At 39.4% G+C, this 26,867-nt stretch overlaps 1 protein-coding gene across 1 annotated transcript in view; it reads left to right on the top strand.

Moving 5' to 3' along the window:
• SLC12A1 (solute carrier family 12 member 1) overlaps nucleotides 1–26,867 on the top strand; it is a 102,710-nt gene that overhangs the window by 46,727 nt on the left and 29,116 nt on the right. Inside the window, 9 exon segments of the mRNA XM_030318241.1 lie at nucleotides 2,365–2,516; nucleotides 3,670–3,777; nucleotides 4,096–4,219; nucleotides 6,006–6,107; nucleotides 8,269–8,424; nucleotides 11,812–11,911; nucleotides 12,694–12,805; nucleotides 21,029–21,169; nucleotides 23,674–23,780. Coding sequence (XP_030174101.1) covers nucleotides 2,365–2,516; nucleotides 3,670–3,777; nucleotides 4,096–4,219; nucleotides 6,006–6,107; nucleotides 8,269–8,424; nucleotides 11,812–11,911; nucleotides 12,694–12,805; nucleotides 21,029–21,169; nucleotides 23,674–23,780 — 1,102 coding nt within the window.

Genomic DNA, 26,867 nt, shown 5'->3' with positions numbered 1-26,867 from the left:
CCAGTGGGCTTTCAATGGATCATAAGTAGAAAGTTTTTTTTAAAGACAACATTTTTATTCCCCTCTGGATGCTGTAGGGGTTTGAATGCAATTAAGCCATAATATAGGTGTCTCGGGGTCAGGGCTAGGATAGAGTTAATAAGATTGTCATTCTGCCTGAACACAAAGACAATCCAATTTAGCTACTCTAGGTGATAATCCCCCCTGCCAAAGATGTTTTGCACCCATCCAGCACCCACCTCCCTTGTCTTGGGAGGGAGGTGAGAAACAGCCAGAGAGAAGAAGCCAAAAGCAAAACAAGACAAAAACAAAAAGGCTTAGGAAAATATGAAAGATCTAGAATTGATGACTGTATCTCCTCCTTGCACTAACTGTCCCTAATATGGAAATGTCACTGTCACTAGTTGGCAGGAAATCAGAACAAGACCCAGCTGCCAGCAGTGTGGGTGGCCAGCCCCCACATTGCTCAGTGAACAGAAAATATGTGAATACACCTGCTGTTCCTAAGCTGACTTTCATTCCACCTGGTGCCTGCAGCCACACCTCCTCCTGGTTGGGGGTCACTTCATGCTTATACCATAGTAGGAGAGGAAGCAATGTGGAACATTCAGAGAAGAAAACTCTTTTCTATGCACTGCACAGAATATAGTTCCCCACTGCAGAAGCCCGGATGACCATTTTGCTGAAGGGCACATCCCAGTAGTCCTCTACTTAAAGGAAATTGGGGAACTGCATTTATCTTACTTTGGTTTGTGGAGAAAAAAGCAAAACAGTTAACTTAGATTCTTGCTCCTCTCACTGTCTCTTATTTGAGGAAAATGGATAATGTTAGCTATATTGCTGTGGCATTTTCAAGTTTAGTTACATGTAAAGAGATTTTATTCCAATACTTTAGAAAATTGACACATTTTTAAATGACATTGAAATCACCTTAAGTTAAATTTCCCAAATGGTTTTCTATCTCACATGAAGTAAAAATGAAGGAATGAGTAAAGTTATAGACCTGATTTCAGAGAATCTTTCAGTTTTTGCCTGGGGCGGAAAATCTGTTTCTGTGCTTTTCCCTGGAGAGGAGGATTGTCATGAGGTCTATAGCCTGTCATTAGTCATGGTCCATGGCTTGGCTTCACTGAAATTTGGGGAGTTGTATAATGCAGAAGCCAAAATATATGATTCAGAAAAGTCAGCTCAACATAAAAGAACAAAGCATAAAGGTAAAATCTAGAATGGATAGTTTTGCTTGGTAACCAACATCCATGATTTCAACTGTTTAAGCAGTCTCTCCCTGTACAAGGGAGAGAATGGGCCCTTGTACGAATTGCATCACCAGAGAAAGATTACCACCTGACAGGGTACCTGTCACTGAGACCTCTCTTGAAGTTAATAGCAAGGGATGATGACTCCTACTGGCTGGAGTTGGAATTGCAAAATGAACAGTTTCATTGGTTGGGATTTAGTTTGCAAAACATGTATCCTTCAGGTGGTTCAGAAAAGTTTCTACATATATCCCATGTATAGTCATATATTTCAATAATTCTATCAAATACATAGTGGCAGAGATTATAGTTATAAAATTCCTAAGGAAAGTCAGTAATTAAAATATCTATCAAGAATCTTTAAAAAGTTCATAACTCCATTTCTAGGAATCTACCCTAGAGAAATATGTTGAAATATGGAAGGAAATTTTGTGTACAAAGGTGTTCATCATAGAATGTTTATAGTAGAAAATAACAGAAATACCAAAATGTATAAAAATAATGGAATACACTGATATTTGATAGAATATTATTTGACCATTAATAGTACCAAGGAAATCTTAATATTTTATCCCCCATTTCTTTATTATTTAAACCATTAAAATTCTATATAAAGTAGAATTATAGCTATGTTTAAATAATTATGAAAGGACTATCATTAGTTGAAAACAAGGGCTCAGTTCTCTTAATTACCGAATTCAATAATGCTACCCCTTGGTTCTCTTACCGTTGAGAAAATAAATCCTTCTACCTGCAAAACACCTGATCAGTAGTACCAAACCAGATATATGAATCGAATACATATTATGTGCAAAGCATTGCCATGTGCATTTCAGAAAGTAATAGGGTTCCAACCCCCAAGTGTCTTAAAGAGGTAGGTGAAAGCTTGGACTTAAAGCACCCAAGGCAGTGGAAGTGGCAGCTTGTTAGAGACAGGGGGTGCTCTCAAGCCTCTGAGAATGGGAACCTCCAGGTACCTGATCCCAGAATGACAAGAGAGGATGGCAATGGACCTGCTCAGACTCAAAGTAAACTATGATTTCAGAAGAAAACCTTATAGGGGGCAGAACACTTATAAAGAAATGACAAGCCATGGTTGTTTCCCCAGGAGCCTGTGTGGTCCGAGATGCCACTGGAAGCATGAATGACACAATCATTTCTGGGATGAACTGCAATGGTTCAGCAGCCTGTGGGTTGGGCTACGACTTCTCAAGATGTCGGCATGAACCATGTCAATATGGGCTGATGAACAATTTCCAGGTTTGAATGACCAAAAAAAAAAAAAAAAAGTTGATTGCTATTTTCATTTGTAGAATGTCATGTGGAGTATAATGAAACTTCTGACTTTGCAAATGATTGATTGTGGATCCATTTGAATTCAGCAAGGAACAATTCATGAGTGAGGGAAGGGAACCCTATAGGCATTATGTAGTGGCAAATCCTGTGGTTACGTTTACTGTGGTGGGAAGAGAATGGGCCCTTGTATGAATTGCATCACCAGAGAAAGAATACCACCTGACATTATGCATCTTCCAGTCAATTATGAAAGATTCCATGGCGGGGAGAAGGAGAGACTTAGATAGTTAGCACTTGGAATGCACGTTGTGCATGGACTTCAGTTTAGGAAAGGGCCCCAATGTGGTCCTGGAGTGCCTGGAAAACAAGGCCAAGAAGGAAATTGTGAGTGGCAAAAGGGGAGGTAAATGAGGGGGGAGGAAGAAGGGAAGTTGGGAAAGCTGCAGAACTTGAAACATCAATTTGTCTGAATGATTGGTGAGCAGAGGGAGAGGCAAATTTGTCTTGAAGGCTTCATTCGTACATTTTAACAACCAACAAAGAGAAATTAACTCAGTTGAAGTCATTATTCCAAAATATGCCTTAAATTGATAGAATCTCATCATGTCTAAGATCTAAAATTATATTTAATGATCACAGAGAAAGCAAATGTTTCAAAAGCTTCTATGTGCAGGAAGAACAAGAAAGTCTAAAGCTTTTCGGAAGACCAGTAAACAACTGAGCCCTCCCCAAAACTTATTTAAATACCAGTTCCTACTGGATAGGATTTCCCATTGTCCAGGAAACATATGCCCAAAAAGACAGGGGTAATGTTGTCAAAGTCCTTGAAATCATTTCCTTATTTATTCTTTCCAGTATCTTCTGGATGTATTGTGGTGAGCATTTCTTATTGTTATAAACAATGACAACAAAATGGCCATGTCCATTTTGAAAAAAACAAATATTGAGGAACTCGAGAATGAAGCAGGGGCGGGGGGCAATCTGGTTAGAAGCAATTACTTTGTAAAGGAGATTCCAAATCATAGAAAGTAGAAAGGGAAGCATTTGCATAAAATTTTGACTTTCTTTTTTAATTGTGTGATGGATGAGTCTCCTTACTGGAATGTCTTTTCTCAAGGTCATGAGCATGGTGTCAGGGTTTGGCCCCCTCATCACTGCTGGCATCTTTTCTGCAACGCTGTCCTCAGCCCTGGCCTCTCTCGTCAGCGCACCCAAAGTGTTCCAGGTGATACAAGCACAAGAGCATGTTCCTCTCCCTACGTCTGTTTCCACTAAACTTGGATCAAGCTGAAATACTCATTCTCACGAGCAATCATCTTCCATCATTTTCTGAAACAGTTTAACGTTTGCATCTGGCTCAAATGCTGTCTGCCACATAGTCAAGATCGATTCAAATAATATAAAGAATGATAAACTGCCGTGTTAACTTGTGCCTATATCATGTACCACTTCATCTTTCCCCAAATCTTCTTGTTTGAATCACCTAGGGAAAATGACTGTGCATAGATATAAATGACGAATATCTCCTCTTCTTTTCCATTAGGCACTGTGCAAGGACAACATCTACAAAGCCCTGCAGTTCTTTGCAAAGGGATATGGGAAAAACAATGAACCCCTGAGAGGATACATTCTCACTTTTGTTATAGCCATGGCCTTCATTCTTATTGGTTCGTAGTTTTCTCTTGCTTCCTGAAAGCCAAGGAATTCTTCTGATTACTGTTAGGGTTTTCTTTTTAGCTTGACGAATTGCCTGTTTTATGTTTAATATCCCAATTCAGATAATTGGAGTCTGTCTAATCCAAGGAATCCTTGCGTGTAGAGAGCATTCGAGGACTTGAGGTAGACTTTGAATCTTCTTTGAATCTGAATGTTGGAAATCCATCCAACCAAACGCAAGAGAATCCTTCCTCCAAGCTCCCTGATACTGTGTAATTCCAGAGTCTTCCCCAGGTGCCACTTGTCTCCACCTTTCCTGGTTTGGCAGCTAGCTGGAGAATTGAAGTGTCATTTTCAAAATATGGTCCATTGACCACTTATATCAGAATCCGAATCACCTGGGGTTTGTTAATGTGCCAGTTTTTGAGACCCAACCCCAGAATTAGAATCAGTGTCTCTGGGGATAAGGAATCTGCATGTTTACAAGTTCCTCAGGAGATTTGTAGAAGACTAAGGTTTGAGAACCACTTACCCAGACTGTAATCTCGGCTTTTTCTCCAAAGTGATATAGGAACAGCTGCACAATCTTGGAGAGGCACATTCATCAACTTTAGCCTGCACGTTACTCGTTCCTCCCTAAGGTGCTACCATTGCTGGTGAGCCTATCAGAGGAAAAGAAGCCAAAAGCAAGGCCATGATAACTGTGCCTAGAAGGGCAGAGCCTTCCTCAGTACAGTGGCACTAAACAATAAAGGCCCCTCATCATCACATGAACTCAGGAAGTGACTGTAATTCCTGAATCCTCATAAGATTTCTACAAGGTTGAAGAGGTAGAAAATATGACTGTCTGTGTTTTTTAGATTTTTAAAAGATTAAATAAAAAGTGATTATTTACAGAAAAGCTTCCATTCTATAACTTAAGCATAACACCTCAAATCATTGCCCTATAATGCATTTATGTGATCGAATAGCCCAAGTGTTAGAAAATTGTATAAATTAAATAATATCCTTAAAAATCACTGAGAACAGTGTAGACTAGCTTCATGGCACAAACTTCATGGCAGCCATTTTTGCCTATTCCTTGCTGGCATCTATGGTCTAGAATCACACCCAGATGCTACCTGTATTTGCATCACTGTGGTTGACAGATTAATGATAATGTCTCTGAATTATTTCCTATATCATACAGTAAACAATTCAGCTAGGATTAAATCATACTGGATATTTAGGTACTGGGGTAAAAATTTTCTGGCACACCTTGAGAGGTAGAACTCTCTAGAAATGTTTAAAAGTGGGGGGGGGCAGCAAATGACTAGCAAGAGGTGAGAGTCAAGAAGAGTAAGTTGGGTATAGAGATTTCCAATTGGGTATTGCTGTTGCCCTGGTATTTAATCTGTCACACTGCAGAGCTTAGTGACACAGGAGAAAAATAATTTCTCCTTGTATCCACAGCAGACAAAGAATAGAAGATATGGTACCTCTGGACTACCTACAGGGGAGTTTATCATCTGCCCAGTCCCCAAACCCTCTACCCACGCCCACTTGAATTACAGGTCTTGCCTATTGTCTATTTTCTCATTGGTAGGTTTTCTTGTATCTTACTTTGTGGAAACCCCGGCTGAAAAAATATTTTTAAATGAATGCAACCCCAGAGAAAAATCACTAACTTCTTAAACTTTGACAAATGCTAGCTATGTTTTCAATTTCCAAATAAAGTCAAGCTTCCAGGCTGTGACAGCTGTTCAGCCCCTGGTCTCATCACTCATATGTACATGCTCACTTCTGCTTCATTCACAGCGGAACTGAACACCATCGCCCCCATCATCTCCAACTTTTTCCTGGCCTCATATGCACTTATTAATTTCTCCTGCTTCCATGCCTCTTATGCCAAATCTCCGGGTAAGTTGACTTTTCGTAACTAAAATAAGCCTAAGAAGGCAGTTAGTTTGTCTCAATAAGATGAAATAAGTCAGTGAAAAGTGCTCAATCTGTGTTTATGTATTTCCTTATATCCTAGTGGGCAGCGTAATCCACTTTATTTTGGTGAGTTGGGGGGTGACTTCTGAAATAGAAAAAGAATCATTTGAGCAATGGCCTTTTTGACCAACCGTAAAGTCAATTTTCTCCTGCGGCAATAAATTATTCATTGCAAGAGAAACCACATTTATTTCAGCAGTAGAAAAACACCACTATTTATTTCCAGGGTGAAAGTGACCACAGAAGTGGAATAAATGTATATATTTGAAACTTCCTTACTATCAATTTGTTTCCTGCCCATGGTGCAGAAGAGAAGGATGAGTAGTTCCCATAATTACCTGCTGAGTACAGTCGATGCAGATTCGTATTGAAACCAGTGGCATCCCTGCCCTCCTCAGACTGTGGTTGAAAGTGGTGCAAAATTTCACGCCAAAGAACCTTCCCTGTCTAGTCACCTCTCACCTCTTCCTTGCTTTCATTCGCTATTAGAATTCCTTCTACCTTTCCACCAGAATAGATACTCGTCACAATTGACCTTCAGAAAGTTCTTCACCATGAGAGCCTTTATCAGGGATGTAAACACATTTCCACTCTATTAGGGCCTGCTGTGATCACAAGCTTCCTTTGCAAAACCTGCTGCCAATAAGACAAAATATGGACAGAAGGGGAGCCTTCGTCCACTCAAGGCCACTGGGCTTCAGAGGACAACTGAGGAACTTTTGTTTCTGTTGTGTTGTCTTCTTTTAAACAGAGAACAGAAAGTTCTAGTCAGTGAATACAACAAGTATAGAAATGTGTGCCTCCATGCCATGTTATGTTCATCTTTGAAAAGCAAGGTGAAATCATAGAGATGGGAAGGGGAAAAAGTGGAAAAGGAAGGAGTGAAAGAGGAAGAAAGAAAAAGAGAGAGGGGAAAAAAATACAGAGACACATGGATACACAAACCCACAAAATGACACACACACTGCCTCTGCCACACACAAACACGCACGCACGCACGCACGCACGCAAGCGCGCGCGCTCCCATACAGCCAGACTTGGAAAAATAAAGGCATTTCCAGGGATGTTCTCAATGTGCTATTTCCATCTGGTGGCCATTTCAGAAATTGCTCCTGAAGACTTTGAAGGCTCTGTTGTGTTTTGGCAACTCCAAATTTAATATGTATTTCACCCATAGACCAAATGCCCTTCAAATCAGAACTTCCCTAGCTGACCATACTGTCTTCCAGCTTCTTCACTGCAAGGAACATGGGAAACTCCCATGCATATATGAACCATGAGAAATATTTTCACTGTAAAATGTAAAACATTAATGCATCAGGTTTAAAAAGCTATTACAGAAAAACTTCTCCCTTTTTCTCATAGATTATTATTTCTGAAAGGGCAATCACTATCCTCTTAACATAAAGAAGGTAAAGACAGAGCTATCAGGAAGTTACTGGCTTGACTTTTGATGAAGCTCTACCTTCTCCATAGGAACAATAAGCCCGTTGTCTTAACCTCCTCTTTCTTGGGCCACCAAGGAGTGTCTCTCCCTCCTCCCCACTAGACCCTACTCTTTTCATCTCTCCTGCCTCCTTTTAACTCCTGATGGCATAGATATCAGAGGCTTAAGATTTCATAGTTTGGGAAGACAATTGGGGCATGCTGGAAATACAAAGAGGCCATGAGTAACACATTTTTAATATTTATAGCATTCTTATTTACTATACCTTCATAGGCCAGGAACCCAAGGTCACAGAAAACTAATAACAGAATTGGGAACTTGACCTAAAAGTTCTGATTTTCATGCTAGGAAAAACTGTTGCCTGCAGCTGAAAAATTTTTTAAGTTTATTTTTGAGAGAAAGACAGAGAACTCAAGTGGGGGGAGGGGCAGAGAGAGAGGGAGACAGAATCTGAAACAGGCTCTGCACTGTCAGGGCAGAGCCTGACGTGGGGCTCGAACCCATGAACCGTGAGATCAATACCTGAGCCAAAGGCGGATGTTCAACCTGCACCCCCAAGCTGCATTCTAATCATATGCAGTGGTATAAAGTAATAGTGTGAAAGTTTTTCTTATGCACTGAGATTTTTTATTTCAGGATGGAGACCTGCATATGGAATTTACAACATGTGGGTATCTCTTTTTGGAGCTGTTTTGTGCTGTGCAGTCATGTTTGTTATCAACTGGTGGGCAGCTGTCATCACCTATGTCATTGAGTTCTTCCTCTATATATACGTGACTTATAAGAAACCAGGTAAGATAAGGACTGTACAGGAGGGGGTTTCAAAAGCACTCCCTAACTAACCATTCATTCAACAAATGTTTATTGAGCACCTCCTATGTGCTTAGGTGTGCTATGTGAACAGTGGATATTAAAAATATAACATAATAGTTAACCATATATACCATATATACCAAGCGCTCCTTGAATCCTCACAATGATGCTGTATATCAGGTATCATTAGACCCATTTCACAGATGAAGAAACTGAAGTTCAAAGAGTTGACCGTTTGTCAAGGTGACAGGATGAGCTAGAGCTGACATTTTAAGTAGAGTGTATGATACCAAACCCCATTATATCACCTTATAAGAATCCTGCTAAATAAGATATAGTCCCTATCCTCAAGGAGTTCACTGACCCTCATGCAAGCAAGTAACCATAATACTATATAGGAAGTACCATGCGATGACATGAGCGAACTACTGAGAAAAGGAGAGGGAGCGATTAGTTCTGATTAGGGTTGTCCAGGAAGACTCTTCTGGTTCGTGGCCTGCATTCCCAGGACTAACACTCAGTAGGCACTTAATAAATATTTGTTAAATGAACAAATCAGGCAGAGTCAGGGAAGATTATTCTGGGCAGAAGGAAAAGCATGAGTGAAGTTAGGAGGCATGCAGCGACATGGCTCAAGGCCTGTAACACAGATGGAGTTCTTGGGTGCTAAGGAGAAGGGGCAGAGGAGTAGCTTGGGCCAGATAAATACGAAACATAATGTCATGCTAGGGATTCTGTGAGCAACAAGAAGCTGCCATAGATCATTCAATTAGAGCTGAACTTTGGGTGTTAACTTTTGAATCAATGAGAAGGATAGGCTGAAGCTGGGAGAAGCTAGAGAGCAGAGTGTGGTACAGAGAGGCCTAGTCTCGGGAGCCAGTGGCCCCCAGCCACCTTCCTATGTCCCCTACCTGTACTGCACAAGGAAAGTAGAGAGGCAGTAATTAGCTTAGAGGGATTTGTTTGCTGTTTTCTTTACTACTTTACTCATCAGGCATAATTTACATATGGTAAGATACATCCCCTTTAGATGTACAGTCTGTAGGTTTTGACAGATTTACACAGTCTTGTAACCACCACCACAATCAAGACAGAGGACATTTCCATCATCAGCCAAAGTTCCTTCACACTTATGTATTCGATCTCTTCCCCCCCTGACTCAGCCCCTAGTAACCACTGTTCTGATTTTGGTTGCTATAGCTTTGCCTTTTCAGAGTATTACATAGAATGATGCATTTTGTAGCCTTGTGTATGCTTCCTTTCACTTGACAGGATGTTTTTAGATTCATCCATGTTATTGCATGTGTAAGTGGATTGTTCATGTATGTTGAGTAGTAGTTCGTTGTATGAATATATCTGAAAAATTTAAGAACTGCATCCACCAGCTGATGGACATTTGGGTTGTTTCAAGCTTGGGATGATTATATGTAAAGCTATTATAAACATGCACACACAGGACTTTATGTGGACCTCTGTTTTCATTTCTCTAGGAGTGCGATATCTAAGAGTGGGTTTTCTGACCATGTAGTGTGTGTATATACATTTTTTTTAAATAAGAAACTGCCAAACTGTTTTGCACAGAAACCGTATCATCTTCTATTCCTACCAGCAAGGGATGAAAGTCCTCATGCTCCATATCCTTGTCAGCACTTAGCATTGTCAGTTGATTAAAAAAATAAATAAAACTTTCTAATAGATGTGGAGTCCTATCATTATGACTTGCTTGCATTTTCCTAATGACTAATGATATTGACTATCTTATTTGCCATCCATCTATCTTCTTCAGTCAAATGCCTGTTTAAATCTTCTGCCTATTTATTTTCTTGTGCCTATTTGTTTTCTTATTATTCAGTTCTGAGAGTTCTTTATATACTCTAGATGTAAATCCTTTAGTGGTACGTGTTTTGCAAATATTTTCTGCAAGGCTATGACTTGCCTTTTCATTTTCCTTACAGTTTGTTTTGAAGAACAGACATTCTTAATTTGTTTTTTTAAAAACATTTATTTATTTTAGAGAGAGAACACAAGCTGGGGAGGGGCAGAGGGAGAGAGTGGAAGACAGAACCTGAAGCACGTTCTGTGCTGTCAGCACAAGGCCTGATTCCAGACTAGTCTATTCCCTGCTTTTAACCAAGTCACCTTACTTTTTTGTTGTTGTTTTCATTTTTTTAATGTTTATTTTTTAGAGAGAGAGAGAGAGAATGATAAGTAGCAGGAGAGGAGCAGAGAGAGAGGCACACACAGAATCCAAAGCAGACTCCAAGTTCTGAGCTGTCAGCCCACACCCCCACACAGGGCTTGAACTCATGAACTGTGAGATCATGACAGTTGGATGCTTAATCGACTAAGCCACCCAGGCGCCCCTCTTAATTTCTAGAAAGTCTAATTTATCATTTTTTTTTATGATTTGGCTTTTTGCTTCTAATCTAAGATATCTTTCCCTAATCTAAGGTCACAAGCTTCTTCTAAAAGTTTTAATGTTTCAGATCTTAAATCTATGCCCATTATCCAGTTGGAGTTAATTTTTACACATGGTATGAGGAATGGTTCAAGGTTCACTTTTTACTTATAAATATCCATTTGACTAGTAGGAGTTTTATAAGAACAAAATAACCTAAGGTATGCTAAATACCTGGTGCAATCAATACTAACTCAATATTAGTCTTTTTTTTTTTCCTCCAGATAATTATTCCCCACCATCTCCCTGCCTCTTCCAAGCAAGACTAGGGAGATGACTCTATCTACCATCTGGAGTAAGTCTGTACACTCCCATCAGGACTGCCTCTTATAAAGTTTAGAGGCCCCATCTAATATTTAATTTATTTAAAAAAAATGGTAGGAGATGGTAGCACTTCCCTCCCTTATTACAAAGATCAGGCCCTAAAACATCAAACTAAAATGCTTGCCAAACTCTCTTTATAGATACTCAAGAGGAAGAATCCCTGAGCTATTCAGTTTTACTATTCAAAATATAAAGATTGCTACACACTATGTGTGTTTACAGAAATGCCTCTTTTCTTTTCAATTCAAGAATTTATGAAGACCTTTTGAATTTACTTAGGGACTAACCTTTTCCAAATCTATCCACTTGCAACGTGGTTGTCACATAGCCTCTCTCACCAAGCAAAATTTCTGGAGCCAAATCTTTAAAGTCTGACCCTTAGCTGGAAAGAGAGATCTCACTTCTAAGAATTCATAAAGTGTTCATAAAAGGACACAATGCTATCTCTAGGAAATGCCACATTGTGTTTTCTCTAATTTGGGCACTCCTCACTGATGAGATAGCCAAGGAAAATCATAGAAGGCAACAGCTTACACAGAGGGCAGGTCAATGCTTTTAATGCCAAATTCTTCCATTGTCCACAGATGTGAACTGGGGCTCCTCCACACAGGCTCTTTCTTATGTGAGTGCATTAGACAATGCCCTGGAATTAACGACCGTGGAAGACCATGTGAAAAATTTCAGGTAAAGTTAACCTCTCAGGCATCTTGGCATTGCTCTACATTAGAAGTGGTTTTCCTTTATGGGAGACAAATGCACTAGAGTAGTGATACACTTTATGGGTATATTCTCAGAATAGGCAGTCCTACAAAACTGCCTCATTTTCATGACAACACCTCTATGAATGAGTGTTTCTTCTTTTCCACCCTGAGCTATGCCCACTCTCAACTATAAACCATCATAATGCCAGGTGTCACCTTCCATGCACAGAAATAGAGAGGTGATCCAAGAGTGTGATTTTAGAGAGATGTTCCCAAATCCCCCAAAACCTTAATCATTGGTGCTGTCTTCGTTCAGCTTAAGGCTTTGTGGCTTACTGAATTCTCTTAGGAAAAGTAACATTTTAAACTCTTCATTAGTTATATCTTATTTTGAATGGAACCTGAAAAAAAATGAGCTTTGCAAGGAAGATGAAGGAAAGCAGCATGAAAAGGCCAGCTGGAGAGTAAGAGGTCACTTTGGGGATTTAGGATAGGGTAGTATCTGGAGGGAAGAAAACAGGGGTAAACCCAAGACCACCTTTTTTGTACTTCACATTTTGCCATGACTAATGAACTAAGAATACAAAGGTGGAAAGATGAACAGGTAGGATGATTCAAGAATTCTGATGAGAAACCCAAGAACTATTTAGGGGAGAAGTTGTCCCATTTGCCAAACACTCTGTTCCTGCCATTTCCATCAGGGTTGTTCTGGTTCATAGGCTTCTTGAAATGGCCAGTTTCACATCTTCTTTTCTCCATTTCCAGGCCCCAGTGCATTGTCTTAACAGGGGGACCGATGACAAGACCTGCTCTCTTGGACATTACTCATGCCTTTACCAAGAACAGTGGCCTTTGCATCTGCTGCGAAGTCTTTGTGGTAAGAGCCACTTCATCCCAGGAAGGTGCTTTCCCTCCCTGCTCACCTTGTGTTGTTTTAGGCGAGCCAAGTGCGTACAGGCAGTGATAAGAAAATGGCAAGGCAGTTTGGACAGGAGCCCTTTTCCTTGATTCATAGAGCAAGGACTAGCAAAGGCCGTGATCCTGAATTTAAATAAGTAGATAAAAAATGTTTCAGATTTCATGGGAGACCAACTAAAAGTGATAAATATTTCCAAATGATGGCCTTTGAGACAAGAAAAAGAGAACTGGCTCAGAAATAGAATGAAGGCATTTGGGGTGGTAACTGTCCACAGAAATATAAAAGCACGGAATGAGCCAGAGAGTACTATTATATAGGTTAACTGATGAGGAGTAAACCAGACATAATGTCCTGAAATGACAGCACATAGAATTTAGATTAAATATTTGGATAAAATTGATGATACTACAGATATCTAGGGAATTAAACCAAGTTTCCCATGCCTTAGATAAACATTTGGAGCTGAATGAATTCCTTTTTTTAGGAAGTGTGTAGTAGGCTAATGATAACTTATTGATGGTTTTCCCAGGAGGTATTAAAAGTAGATGCTAAGAATTTAACCATGATTCTTGACCAATTACCAATCTCTAAAGTGAGGAGAAAGCATGAAAATTCTAATAAAATAGTAAGTCTAAGTCCTCCAAATCAGCCTATCTCTACTTGTGTTCCCATAACAATCTCACACCTTCTACCCCCATCTCTACCTCAAACTGTCTCTGTCTCTGTCTCTGTCTCTGTCTCTCTCTCTCATACACATACACACAACTCAAAATTCTTAGCTCCTTCAATGTATTTTTATAGTAACTATCAATTCTTTGAAGCTTTTTCCTAGTTTTTCTTATTTGAGGTATATAACAGCCTAGTGAGGTGGGAAGGAAAAAAGAATGCCTTTTTTCGTTTTATTGGTTGGAAAAGTGAGATGCAAGAAAATTGAATTATTGCATAGGGTCACATGATAAGAAAGCGGCAGAACCAGGATGTCAGTCCAGGCCACCGGATTGTGCTCTGCGTTACCCCATGAGGAGAAAGCCTTAGCAGACTTGTGTCCTTGGGAGTGCTGATAGAATCAGGTACCACTACCCAAACTTCCAGTACTTGTCAGGAATAGGGCTGTCAGTAAGCCGTATAACTCTGGGGCCAGTCAGCTGTGCCATGATGCAGGGACAAAATTTACCGCACATCATCATGACCAGCACTTAGGCATCTTTTTATACTTGGCAGTACTCTAATACTTGCTGTATGAAGCAAGTTGGTCACATTCTCCTTCCTTTAAGTGCTCATATGCTAGTAACGGAGACAATAGAACTCAATGCAATTATCCGGGGGGGGGGGGGGGGGCACCCTACCAACTACATAAGATTGACAGGTTAAGTAATGACCAACTGTGACTCCAGAGGATTTTTAAAAATCTTATCAAGCACCCTTCTCTCATATTATCAACTTTTGTGCCCTGGATTACTGAATTTCATTTTGGTCAATATAATACAAGAGCTGGTTTTGATGGAATAAGCAGTTTGGGGTGTTTTTCTTCTCCAGCAGTTTAGAGAAAACTTAGTTTAGCAGGCAATAAAAAATCTTTAGGACAGAAGAAATGAACTGAGAGTATGAACAGTCCTATGTTGGCAAGGGAGAAAAGGTCTTCTAATAGAGACAAGAGATATTGCTTTTAATTAACCCTTTGCTGCTTTCACTCTAATAAAAGAGCGTGATTGTGGAGTATCACGTGAAGTAAGCATCCTTGTCTGTGCCTCCAATAGCCCTGTTGTCTGACAGGTATATTGGACCACATTATATATCATTGTGCTGGTCTCTCTGAGTAAGGCCCATGAGTCATGCTCCCAGGTCCTGAGGTTCTCTCAGGGACAGGAAATAGTTACTGCATCAGTTAATGACTTTCCAGTTAGTTACTCTCTGTGAGCTCCTGGGGCTGCAGATGCTGTCAGCATTTTTCAACTCTAGACTTAGTCGTCAATCATCTTTGCAAAGAAACAGATGGAAAGTGACATGGGGGGAGGTCAGCATACCACTAGAAAACTTTTTCCAAAAGCACAATTATTGGTGGTTAGGCCAACCTATGGGAAAGGTCAAATAAGAAAAGATAATGTTGAGAGGTGACAATGTAGTTTTTAACTCTGGGAAGCTGGTGCTCATGGGCTTTTGAAACACATGGTCAAGTTCTGAATCACTCTTTGCCACCTGTTAGCTGTGAGTCCCTTAGGTACATAATTTAGTCTTACAGTGCTCGATGCTCTTTCTTTTTTTAGAAAATGGGAAGAATAATAACAACATTAGCACCTATGTTACAAAGCTATTGTGAGAATTCTATCAGATGATCTTTCCAGTGCCAGCTCAGCATCTATCAAACAGTAAATGCTCACTTAATTGTAGTTGTTACTGTTGGTATTGTTATTTTCATCATCATTATTTTTGGTATACCATAGTTGCCATTTCATTCCAAAAATCTATCCCTTTCAACAAAACTGGAAGCATCCTTTCTTAAGGAAACCAGATCCAGACACTGGATTTTTGGACTTTTTTAGGTACCCAACATGATCATGATAGAACAGTAAGATACGTATTCCTGCCAACTAATCATAGGATAGCTGGCTTTGTGCTCCAACCCTCTGCTGGCCTCCAGTTATTTAAGAGCTAACTTGAAATGTGGTGACACTACAAGGAAGGAGCAAGACTCAGAGCTCAGTGGTATTTTGATGCTGGTGGGTCGATGGAAAGTGTGTGGCCCAGCTGCCATTTTCTACAACAGAGACATTTTAAATTTTTTAATGTTTATTTATTTTTGAGAGAGAGAGACAGAGTGTGAGTTGGGGGTGGTGCAGAGAGAGAGGGAGACACATAATCCGAAGCAGCTCCAGGCTCTGAGCTGTCAGCACAGAGCCAGACGCCAGGCTTGAACTCATGAACTGTGAGATCATGACCTGAGCCGAAGTTGGACGCTTAACCAAAACTGAGCCACCCACGTGCCCCTACAACAGAGACATTTTTAAAGGACTAGACATCATAGCCCTCAAAGCTGCTGAATTGAATTGAAAGAGTTATTCTTTTGGCTGAACCCCAAGCCCCCACTGTATCCTTCCAAATATTCAACTAACTCTTACACTCATCCACCAGAGCCTCTTTTTCCTTCTTGCTTCTTTGCTACAAGCCTTAAGATTTCAGAGGTACCTTCATCAAGACAAATATGGGCATCTCTTTTAAGGAATCCAGCTTGGTAACTTAAAATGCTGGCTATTCTTCTCCTTTGAATTACCACACGATAAATCATTGATATACTTATATCCCAGGAGGCTTTATATTGAACAAAAGTAGGGGCACCTGAATGGCTCAGTTGGTTAAGCGTTTGGACTTCGGTTCGGGTCACGATCTCACGGTTCATGGGTTCGAGCCCCCCGCATTGGGCTCTGTGCTGACAGCTCAGAGCCTGGAGCCTGCTTTGGATTCTGTGTCTCCCTCTCTCTCTGTCCCTCCCCTGCTCACGTTCTGTCTCTGTCTCTTTCTCTCTCAAAAATATAAAACATTGAAAAGAAAATCGGAACAAAAGTAATTTTCTTCTTCTGTGCTTCATTCTTATCACCATAGAAAGATCAGAGGGAGTAGGACTCCACCTTCTAGTATCTTCTCATATTGTCAAGCGTAGTCTAATTCAGGGCTTCAGCCACAAGCAAGTATTAAGTCAGGGGTTGCAATCTCCACCAGTTCTACCCTCTTTTCCCAACATAAAAACACATTGCCTTTCTTTGTCAATTAGTCTCCTCACTTACCTCATTCATAGGAGTTAGAGCGATAATAAAATCAATCATTACAATAACTTAGTTTGGGTTTATGTACCCTTAGTTCTCTGGGTATACCTTGCTCATTTGGTGCCATCTCACATTTACCTTCCCCGTGCGAGAAGGCATCGTGCATGCCGCAACAGTCACTCACTCACATACTTCTCAGCTTTAGTTTAAAGGCAGGGTAATTTTTATGAAAACAAATCAAGGACAAATATACTTTAAAGATGGAAACTTGATCCAATTGATCTGGGATTTAGAATGCAAATCAGATAAAGCCTTTATTGCCCCCCAAATGCAATACTTAGCTCTTTTCTAAATTTTGTTTGTCTTAAAATTGCAAAAGACTTTCAAGTGTACGGTGGCATCTTTTATTAAGTACATTGTGCTGTTCTGGTGGCTGAAAAATAAAGTTTTTTTAGATTGTTTCTATTTTTTATTTTGAAACATTAAGAAAAATATTATGTCGAAGCATATGAAATTTACATTTTTGTCGGTCCAAACTGTTGAATACAGGCAATTTCATATGATTAGACTATATAAAATAAAATGACACCCATATCCTACTTCTTTTAATTAATGACTGTTAACATTTTTGTCATAAATGTTCCTACTCACTTTTAAAATGAAATAAACCACAGCTCAAGCTGAAGTCCTTGTTAAAACCACTTAGCACATGGCTCTCCCCCTCTCCAAAGGCAATGTTACCTGAGGTTTGTTGGCATTCTTCTACTCATTTCACATAAGTGTGCCAAGATGTAGATCTATTTTGATTAATGTTTGCCTACTCTTTCACATTCCTTAAACCTTGATTGTCCTGCTCTCCTCTCATGGTAAAGGACATGACAGATAGCTTTTGACCAGTTTCCTTACGTAGATCCCCTTTTAACAGAATTTCACCCTTACTGTTTTCCTTTCTCTCTTTTTTTTTCTTAAAATTTAGAAAACATCTTAATAAAACCTAAAGCTCTATTTGAATTCAAAGACACTCTTCAGAAAACTCAGGGAACACAACCAACTCCTAACTCTGGCAAAGCAGAGGGCAGTTCAATCACAGATGAACCAGAGGAAACTGAAGTTTTCATTTTTTCTTCTATCTTCAACCTCTTCGTCTCAATGTTCACAACCACCAAGTTGATGCATTTTTATAGATGCTTCTATTATTCTTTAGTCATCGAGGCTCTGTCATGATGTTCATAAGAGAGTGACATGGCACAATGCAGGAAAAATGAAATGACCTGAGAATGGGCACTAGGCACATGGTGAGATGAAATATGGACCAAATCGGAAAGGAAAAATTCTCTTTCCCACACTTCCAACCAAAGCGGCAATGAAAGCAAAGACAGAGCAGTAAGACTCTCAGTGTCTTGAAAAATGAAAGTTGGAAAGAACATTGCTTTTGGCCCAAATTTCTCTATTTGACCTAATGATGTTGGAACTCATTCGCAAATTCTTTTCGTAATATTCATTTATTTGAGGTAGCATCCCATCAACTACTTCTCCAGACTAAATAATTAGAATTTCTTTACCCTTTTCTCAATCAATGTCAAAGTTATAATATGTACAAGACTTTTAGGGCTTCTTTGTTCAAATCCTGAATTAATTTATGCATTCATATTTTGGATCCTAACTGAGCTAATCTCTATAATATTTTAATTGAGTGGCAAAATCCATTTTTGTGACTATGACATATTTGAATGTTGAGAGTAATTATGTTCCAGTATGTGTTCCCTCTTTGTTAGCTTATTTTTCCTTACTACATTTGTATTGCAGCCTTGCCTCACATTAGTAAGTGTGCTACAATGATACTATAATCGCTTTTAGCAAAGAGAGATTCTGTCTGAAATATTTTTATGACTTCTCAATATGGCAAATTTAGGCATTAAAGTACATCTTTCTGTCACAATTAATGCTTAATCTGGATTTTTGTAACAATAATAGACATACATTAGACTGCATTTATTTAAATCAATGCCACTTTCCCCAGGGGTGCACAGTCATTGTGGTACAACTCAATATACTGATGGCCCAATACCTTTTCTAGCTGTTGGTTGTTCTTCTGTCACATGGATACTGTTACCATTGAGCCTCCCTGAAAAAATATCTCTTCTTTCTTTGCAGCTGATGGAGTCTAGAGTGCCCAAAGAGAACTATTGGTTCAAAATGCATGGACATTCTAGAACCCTAAGCAGAATTTTATCCATAATGGCATATCTTTCTTTAGGTTAGGTCTTCTGGCTTAATAACTGTCCTCCCTGTATCTTTACTTACCCATCATCTTTGAAGGTTCTTGTTTTGTAACTTTAATGTAAGCCACCCAAACTGTTTTAAAAAGTTTTTGACAAGTCTTCTGAAAAGCTGGCAAGTTCTAGAAAAAATACTAAAATTAGTACATAACGAATCTGATCCATTTCTTTTTCTTTTTTTTTTTTTTTTTAATTTTTTTTTTTTCAACGTTTATTTATTTTTGGGACAGAGTGAGACAGAGCATGAACGGGGGGAGGGGCAGAGAGAGGGAGACACAGAATCGGAAACAGGCTCCAGGCTCTGAGCCATCAGCCCAGAGCCCGACGCGGGGCTCGAACTCCCGGACCGCGAGATCGTGACCTGGCTGAAGTCGGACGCTTAACCGACTGCGCCACCCAGGCGCCCCCGAATCTGATCCATTTCAAATAGAATATTAAAATGGAAGTGACCAAAGATTGTCTAGTATTGCATAATAGAAACATAATATGTAACTTAAAATTTTCTAGCAGCCATCAAAAAAGTAAAAGGAGACAAGAAAAGTTAAGTTTAATACATTTTATTTAATGTAATGCATCCTAAATATTATTATTTCAATATGCACAATATAAAAAATATTAATGAGATATTTTGCATTCTTTTTTTCCATCCTAAGGCTTCAAAATCCAGTGTGTATTTTACATTTTCAGCACATCTCAGTGTGGAGCAGACACGTTGCAAATGCTCAACAGCGAATGGATAAGGGCTATCATACTGGACAGTGATGAACCAGACAATTCCCTTGTTTTTAAAATGTAGAACCCACACCAAGAAAAGGCACATGACACACCAGGGTATCAGCCAGCCAGTGCCTCTGGCTCCCAATTCAAAACTCTGTCATAGAACAAACACAGTGGTAGAAATAGGTCTGGGGCTCCAACAAGATTGTGAAAACTCATTTAAGATTATAAAAATCATCCAACTTTGAATGAGCACCTACTATATTCCAGACATCAGACTGGGCACTTTATCATTACTGCTCAAAACAACCCTGCAGGCTAGAGGTTTTATCCCTGTTTTCAGAAAATTATAGCAACACTCAGAAATAATTAACTTCTTCCAAACGGCCAATTTTAGATTTGAAACCACTTCTGCAGACCACAAATCCTGGTATCTTTTTCATATATCCCAAGCCCTTTCTCTCTAGTGAAAGACCCTCTAAGACTGTGACTCCAAGCATGGCCTGGGGGTTTGTTAGAAATGCAGAATCTTAAGCCTCATTCCAGACCTACACATGGCATTTCGTCAAGATCTTAGGTAGCTTGTAAGAGATCTAAGACAATTCAACAACATACCTAATCTGTTCATGAGTTGGAAGAATTTCCTAGGAAAATAGATTCATATCCTATCAGGCACATTATAGATCATCAGAAACACTTTTAGGGGTGATTTGAAACTTGCAAAGAAAAGACTTGGCTTGGACCTGTAAGGAAGGAGAAAAAGAATCAAATTTTTAGTTGAAATGAATTTCCAGAGCTCAAGTCTTAAAATTATAAAATGTTTCATCTACCACCACGATACCTACCTTCTTCTCTATTAAGCTCCCGTATTCTTCCTATGCCACAGGTATATGAACTTCTGTTCCCATGAAATTCATTGAGTGAGAGGGAAATCTTAATTTATTTGGATGGGGGTAGGTCAACATTACACAAGGAAAGTGTCAACCCACCATGTTCTGACTGCCAAGATCTCTGCCCATTTCTTCCAATTGGGGTCTAGCTGAGATTTCCTTAGTGTTCTTAAACATACCTCTTGCTACTGAGTCAAAGGTTGATTGTGTATTTATCCTGAATTTCTTCATTCGCATTTTCAGTATTTTTCTCCTGTGCCGTGATGCCCTCAGCTCTTTCTTTCATTGGCATGAGGCAGTTAATTAAACAGGTGTTAATGCATCTGGACATTCTGGGTGGAAAGTGAATGATGGGAGCAGCAGAGGCCTGCTCCAAAAGGTTGAGTCTACGTGAACCCTGTTTAGTGAGGTGTTTTTCCCTCTTTCCCACTTCTTAACTCGATGGGGCATTGCTGGCTATTTTTGTCCTTTAGAAAACAACAGCAGCGCAATGGATAATAGCAGGGCTTCTAACCAATATTTCATCGTGTCGTACAGGGACCGCGCAAGCTGTGTGTTAAAGAGATGAACAGCGGCATGGCAAAAAAGCAGGCCTGGCTTATCAAGAACAAAATCAAGGCTTTTTATGCTGCAGTGGCAGCAGACTGTTTCAGAGATGGTGTCCGAAGTCTCCTTCAGGTAAGGCTGACACTGAGGGAATGAGTACGGAGGCAAAAGACAATTAGCACTCGCTATTAATGAGGCTCCCAAAGTGAATGGCTCCCGTTAGGCAGCCCAGCATCAGAGATCAATGCAGATGGTTAAGGAACTCATTTCGAATTCCTGAGGAGAGGCAAAACTAAAACAAAAGCAGAGAGGTTCTATTACAATGAACTATGGATGATATGCTGGAAATGGGAAATGAGGTTGCCTTTGGCCACCAGCATACATTCTGTCCCCACACTTATTGAAATGCAAATTTGTTCTGATGGTTGACGACATTCAGGATCCTATTAAAACTTCAAACTATTTTTGCATCTCATACTGCATATAGCAATACTCAAGTCAGGCATTCTGCTCCTTTTTTCTTCTGTGAATGGCGCGAGGGCAAGCTGCTAGATTCGACTAAATAAATGCATGGTGATCTGGGCGTAAAAATCTCCCTATCCTCCTAAATTATTTCCAGAATGTTGAGTAAAATGTAATAATCTCTGTGGCTCAACACGGAAGCCCTTGGTTCTCTTATCTTTTTCTCCCTTATTCTTTCCTTTTTTTCTCCCCTTCCATAATTAGTACACAGAGTCTTTCCCCAGTTCTGATCATAATAGAATGGTGAACCATTCTTCAAACAATCCAAGAGACTCCAAGAAACTGTAGGGCTTGGCTTTCTAATCATTCTGGCTTTAATATGGTTGGAAAGCCCTGATTCTATATGTACTGAATGATGTATTTGCTTTCGGAGTTACCGTTTACAGGAATGACAAAATTCAGGATGACGTCCAGGTGACACTGATGCTTATGCTGTCAGGAGAGAAAAAAACTGTACTACTTTGGAGATTAAGAGTATTTGGTATATTCCCGTCTCTTATATTCCTGAAGAACTCTTGCAAAGTAGCTGCACACAGAAGCCATTTCTGAACGACCTATTACCCCCAATGAGCATCCTTTCACCTGTTACTAATTTGCCAAACCATGGAAATAGGTGTCATTTTAAGAAGCTGATAGTCTTTAGTGAGTTACTTTTCAGGAGCCCTGTGGTGAAATATGTTGGGAAGGTTACACATTTAAGGTAAAATTATCTTGGAAGATTGGTGAAATAATAAAATTTTCAATAAGGAATGGGTGGTCTGACATGAAATAAGCAGGGAGAGAAAAGACACAGGCCTGGAACGCAAGTCTTATATTAATCCAGAAGAAAGCATAAAACATTCGACAATGCAGAAAGCTTGTTCACTTGAATTTCCTTAAAGAAAAGTGGGGTACAAAGGGAAGCACTGACCATTATGACCATCCATTTTGGATGAAGACTTCTTTGCTTCTAAGAATTTATGGTACAAATGACCACATCCCCAAACTGTAGTCACAGAAAAGACAAGCTCCATCCTGCCATGTATCTGCTGAGCACCAAACGATGGCTGTAAGGAGTTATCGTGCCACCTGGACATTTCTAGGAGAAACACAACAGATGTGGAGGCAAAGTTTATTTCAGGAACCCTCCATCAATGCCTGCTTCCTCCTGCTCGCCACTGTCCCCTTTAATGTGTTCTGTTCTGGTCATTGGTTTCACTCCTCCTGTGACCCAGAGTGTTCTTCCTTCACTCCCACTGCTCTCTTTTCCATGCTTGTCAACCTCTAAATGACCTGCAAGATCTGGAATGAATGGCACCTTTCCCCTGAAGCCATCCATGAAGACACAGCTAGAATTCAGGTTTTCTTCCCTTATGCTTCCATATGAGTTCCTACTGCATGTGCACTTGAATTATAATTATTTGTGTGTATCTTGCCTTCTTCACCTTATTCCAAGCTCCTTAAGGCCAAAGAATATGCTTCACTGATCTTCTACAGCACCTGACATAACACTTTGTAATTAATAGGTATTCAATACTATTGCCAAATTAAGTTTAATTAACTGGAAGCCATATCCTGTCATCTAAAGGGGGGGGGGGAGTGAAACCTGATATGGAAGATGGCTATTAATGATACTATCAGGTAAGAAGCTTAGGTCCTAGAGACATAGCGCCATTACCCTTCGATAAATAATACAAGTACGAGTTTCAGTGATCCTTGTATCTTAGAATTTTCCAAACATGGATTTTATTGCTAATGACATTATGGGTAAAACAGGTGGAAATGAGCTTTGAACCACTAAGTTACAACACGCATGCCAACGGTTAAGCCGACCCTCACTTGATTTTAAATTATTGAACCATTTTAATGAGTGTGTCAGAAGAAATGCAAATGACTGCTAATTTAGAAAAGCTACATTTCTGTCATCTATAATCCATTTATGGCTGAGATGATTTAGAACTAATCTTTCTATTTTATGCTTGGGTACGGGCATGAAGGACATGCTCTAAAATGTAATCTAATCTTCAGAATCTTCAGAACATTACTTCAGTGCTCTTTTGGACATTATTTTTCATTTGCAGTGGTAGTTTCCTGGTCTGGAAAGGATTGCCCATGTGTTTATCTCCTCTGTTTAGGCCTCGGGCTTAGGAAGAATGAAACCCAACACTCTGGTGATCGGATATAAAAAAAACTGGAGGAAAGCTCCCTTGACAGAGATTGAGAACTATGTGGGAATCATACAGTAAGTGATGGCTTTCAGGACGTGTTGTTGTTTACAAACCACTAACCAGGGCAGTACATAACAGGTGCTGTTGTACCAGATTAAATTGCCTGAGAAGAAGACATTCCCCTGGTACTCTGAATTCTTTACCAAAGTGCAAGAAACACTGCCAATAATAGAACTTGAGGGGATCATAGTGTCAGAGGAAGCAGGGTGGAGGAAACTTGGTGTCAAAGAAAAAGGTAATTATTAAGATTTGCAGTCTTAAAACCTATTCATAAGATTAAAAGCAAAGGGCAGCTAGGTAAGGAAGGAAGTGTTCTTTCAAAACACCTGGAATCTTGGATTGGCTGGTGTGCCCAATTCAGTCATCGTCTCCTTTGAGCCCTGGATAAGGAGTTTACTACCCCTGAGCCTCAGATGCCTCTTTGCTGATATGAGGCTTTCATATATCAGTGTCTCTGGGTTGGTTTAAGGACAAAAAGTGAGTTTTAAATGGGACATGACATCTAGTATCTATATATTGGAAAAGTCTTGGGACAAGGGTCATAATGATAGTCTTTAAGAGACTAGCAGGCACCAGGCTAATGTCCTTCACACAAATTATCCCATTTAATTCCCACAAGAAGACTTTGAAGTAAGTGCTAATACTGTTCCCATTTTATAAGGAGAAATGCAGACATTAAAAATTAAGTAACATGCAGAAAATGACAGTTGTGACATAGCTGGAATTCCAACGCAGGACTATCCAAATTCAAAGTTTAAGCTCATGACCAAAATGCTATGCTGCCTCCAATAGTACATGTATAGCGAAAGTATTACCTGGCTTGGTTCTTTCTTTTGCATAAGTGAAAATGAAGTCTACACATATGGAAAGGCTCAGAGTACCCTTAGTGACCATTCTAGAAAACTGAGCCTTTCTTCCCATCTTGAAAATATTTAGCCATGTTTGTCTCAAGGGGGGCAATGTTAGCTGTGCTAACAGCTATCTTTTGTCAAAAGCTCTGAAAATGGAATATTTCCCATCTGGAGTCTGGCTTTGCTCTGATTCCATACAACAGGGTAGGGAATGTGCCCTGAGAAGTCTGGCTGAACTTTAAAAGTCTGTAATACACAGGAAAGAAACCCTCACCTCTTCAAAACAAGCACATGTATTCACAGTGCTTCTTATATACCAGGCTATGTCCTGGCCCCTGCTAGAATGAGCATTGTATTTATCATTGTTTGGGAGAGATTTAAGGAACATTATAAAAGCATTCTAGTTTTAGTGTATTGAAAAGAAGTATAAAAAAATAATTTTCATCGTCTGAAATTTGTATGCGTTTACTGACCAAACACATTCACTTAACAATCCTTCTAACATGGGGAACTTGTGTACTAAATGCGTTCTCCTGAATTGTGTTTCCCCAAGGTATAAAGTCTGGATGCCAAATGCTGCCACTTGGCCCCTGGTGATACCCTAAGTTCAGTATGTTAAGGCTAAAGCAGGTGATGAGGGTAGAATTTTACCATGTTCACCAACCAGCATTTTGATATATTCAGAAACAGTCAGTTGCTGACCATTCTTGGAAATAGATTAGAGCTGCTCTCTGTTATCCAGATACTAAAATAAAATTTCATCTTTACCACTGGGAAAAAAAGGGGGACAGAGAGGAAAGAAATTTCATCTTCATCTTTGGGGGAAAAAAGTATTGAAGCAAATAAGACATATGTAAACCATCAGTCATTTAGTATCCATTAATTGATACAAAATTATCTGGGGTCATCTTCCAATGTGCCCACCTTTGAAACATTCTAGAAATCTAAAGGGACCAAAATAATCAAACCCAGTAATATTAGGCCAAGGAGACTTCTGGATTTTATACCAAATTGGTCTTATTGGTAGTAAAGTTCAGTGTTACGGTGGCTCAAATTTATACTAGTATAAAACTTAGCTGGCTTAGTAAGGCTAAATGACCTTACTACCACAGCAGTGAGGTCAATATAGAAGGGAAGACCATCATACCTCCATACTGTATTATATTTCCCTTTCTAACTATTTTGATTGGTTTTGTGAGTAAGAGTAAAGCATAGTATTACTGTTAACATGGGGGCATTATTACAATAATATAGAATTTTATAATTTTTCTTTAGATAAAAGATTTTAAATGTTTATAATATTCTTAGGTATGGCTTAATTTTAATTTGAATCTGTATTAGTTTTCATTGGCTGCCATAAAAAATTGCCTCAAGCTTAGTGGCTTAAAACAGCACAAATTTAATAGCCTACAGATGTGTGAGTTAAAAGTCTGACACTAATTCACTGGGCTAAAATCGAGGTGTAGGCTAGGCTATATTCCCTTCTGGAAGCTTTAGGAGAGATTCCCCAGCCTTGCCCTTTCTAGGTTCTAGAGCAGTCCACTGCTCATGGCCTTCTTCCTCCATCTTCAAAGCTCTTGATGGGTCATACCACATTGCCCTCACCTCCTCTTCTGCTTCCCAAATGCACTTTAAGGACCCTGGTGATTACACTGGACCCTCCTAGATAATCTAGGTTAATCTCATCTCAAGGTCTCTAAGCTAATCCCATCCATAAAGTCCCTTTTGTGGCATAAAGTAACATATTCACAGGTTCCAGGGATTAGAATGTGGATGTCTTTGGGAAGTCTAAAATTATTCTTCCTAGCACAGAACCCAAATATTTTTTGTGGAACACATTGTCTCCTTTTTACAATCAAGGACAATTAGAAACAAGACTTATCAGGAATTTATTTTGTGGCGACTTTTGCTAGGTCTATGTTGCTAAGTGAAGATCACTTATAGATTGAATTTTGAATGTATATTCATATTACACTGAATTTATTCATATCATTATTTGAAAATTCAGGTTCACTTTGGCTATCAGAAACCTGTTTGCCTATATAAGATAATCACAAACTGCATGATTTCTGGTAGAGGGTGACCTTCTATGGAAAGGGTCCTAGGCTTCCGATCCATTTGAGACTGAACAAAGGAACCCCCAAGGAGAAAATTTTTAATGAACTCAAAGTACTAATTGGTTTGCCCCATATTTAGGAGCAGAGAAAAAAAAATATTCTACAAGAACAGAGATAAAAGAAAGAGAGCCTT

The sequence above is a fragment of the Lynx canadensis genome, chromosome B3 (genome assembly GCF_007474595.2).
Source record: "Lynx canadensis isolate LIC74 chromosome B3, mLynCan4.pri.v2, whole genome shotgun sequence".
NCBI classification, from domain to species: Eukaryota; Metazoa; Chordata; class Mammalia; order Carnivora; family Felidae; genus Lynx; species Lynx canadensis.
Note: the sequence above shows the minus strand (reverse complement) of the source record. Positions and strands in the feature narration are given on the sequence as shown.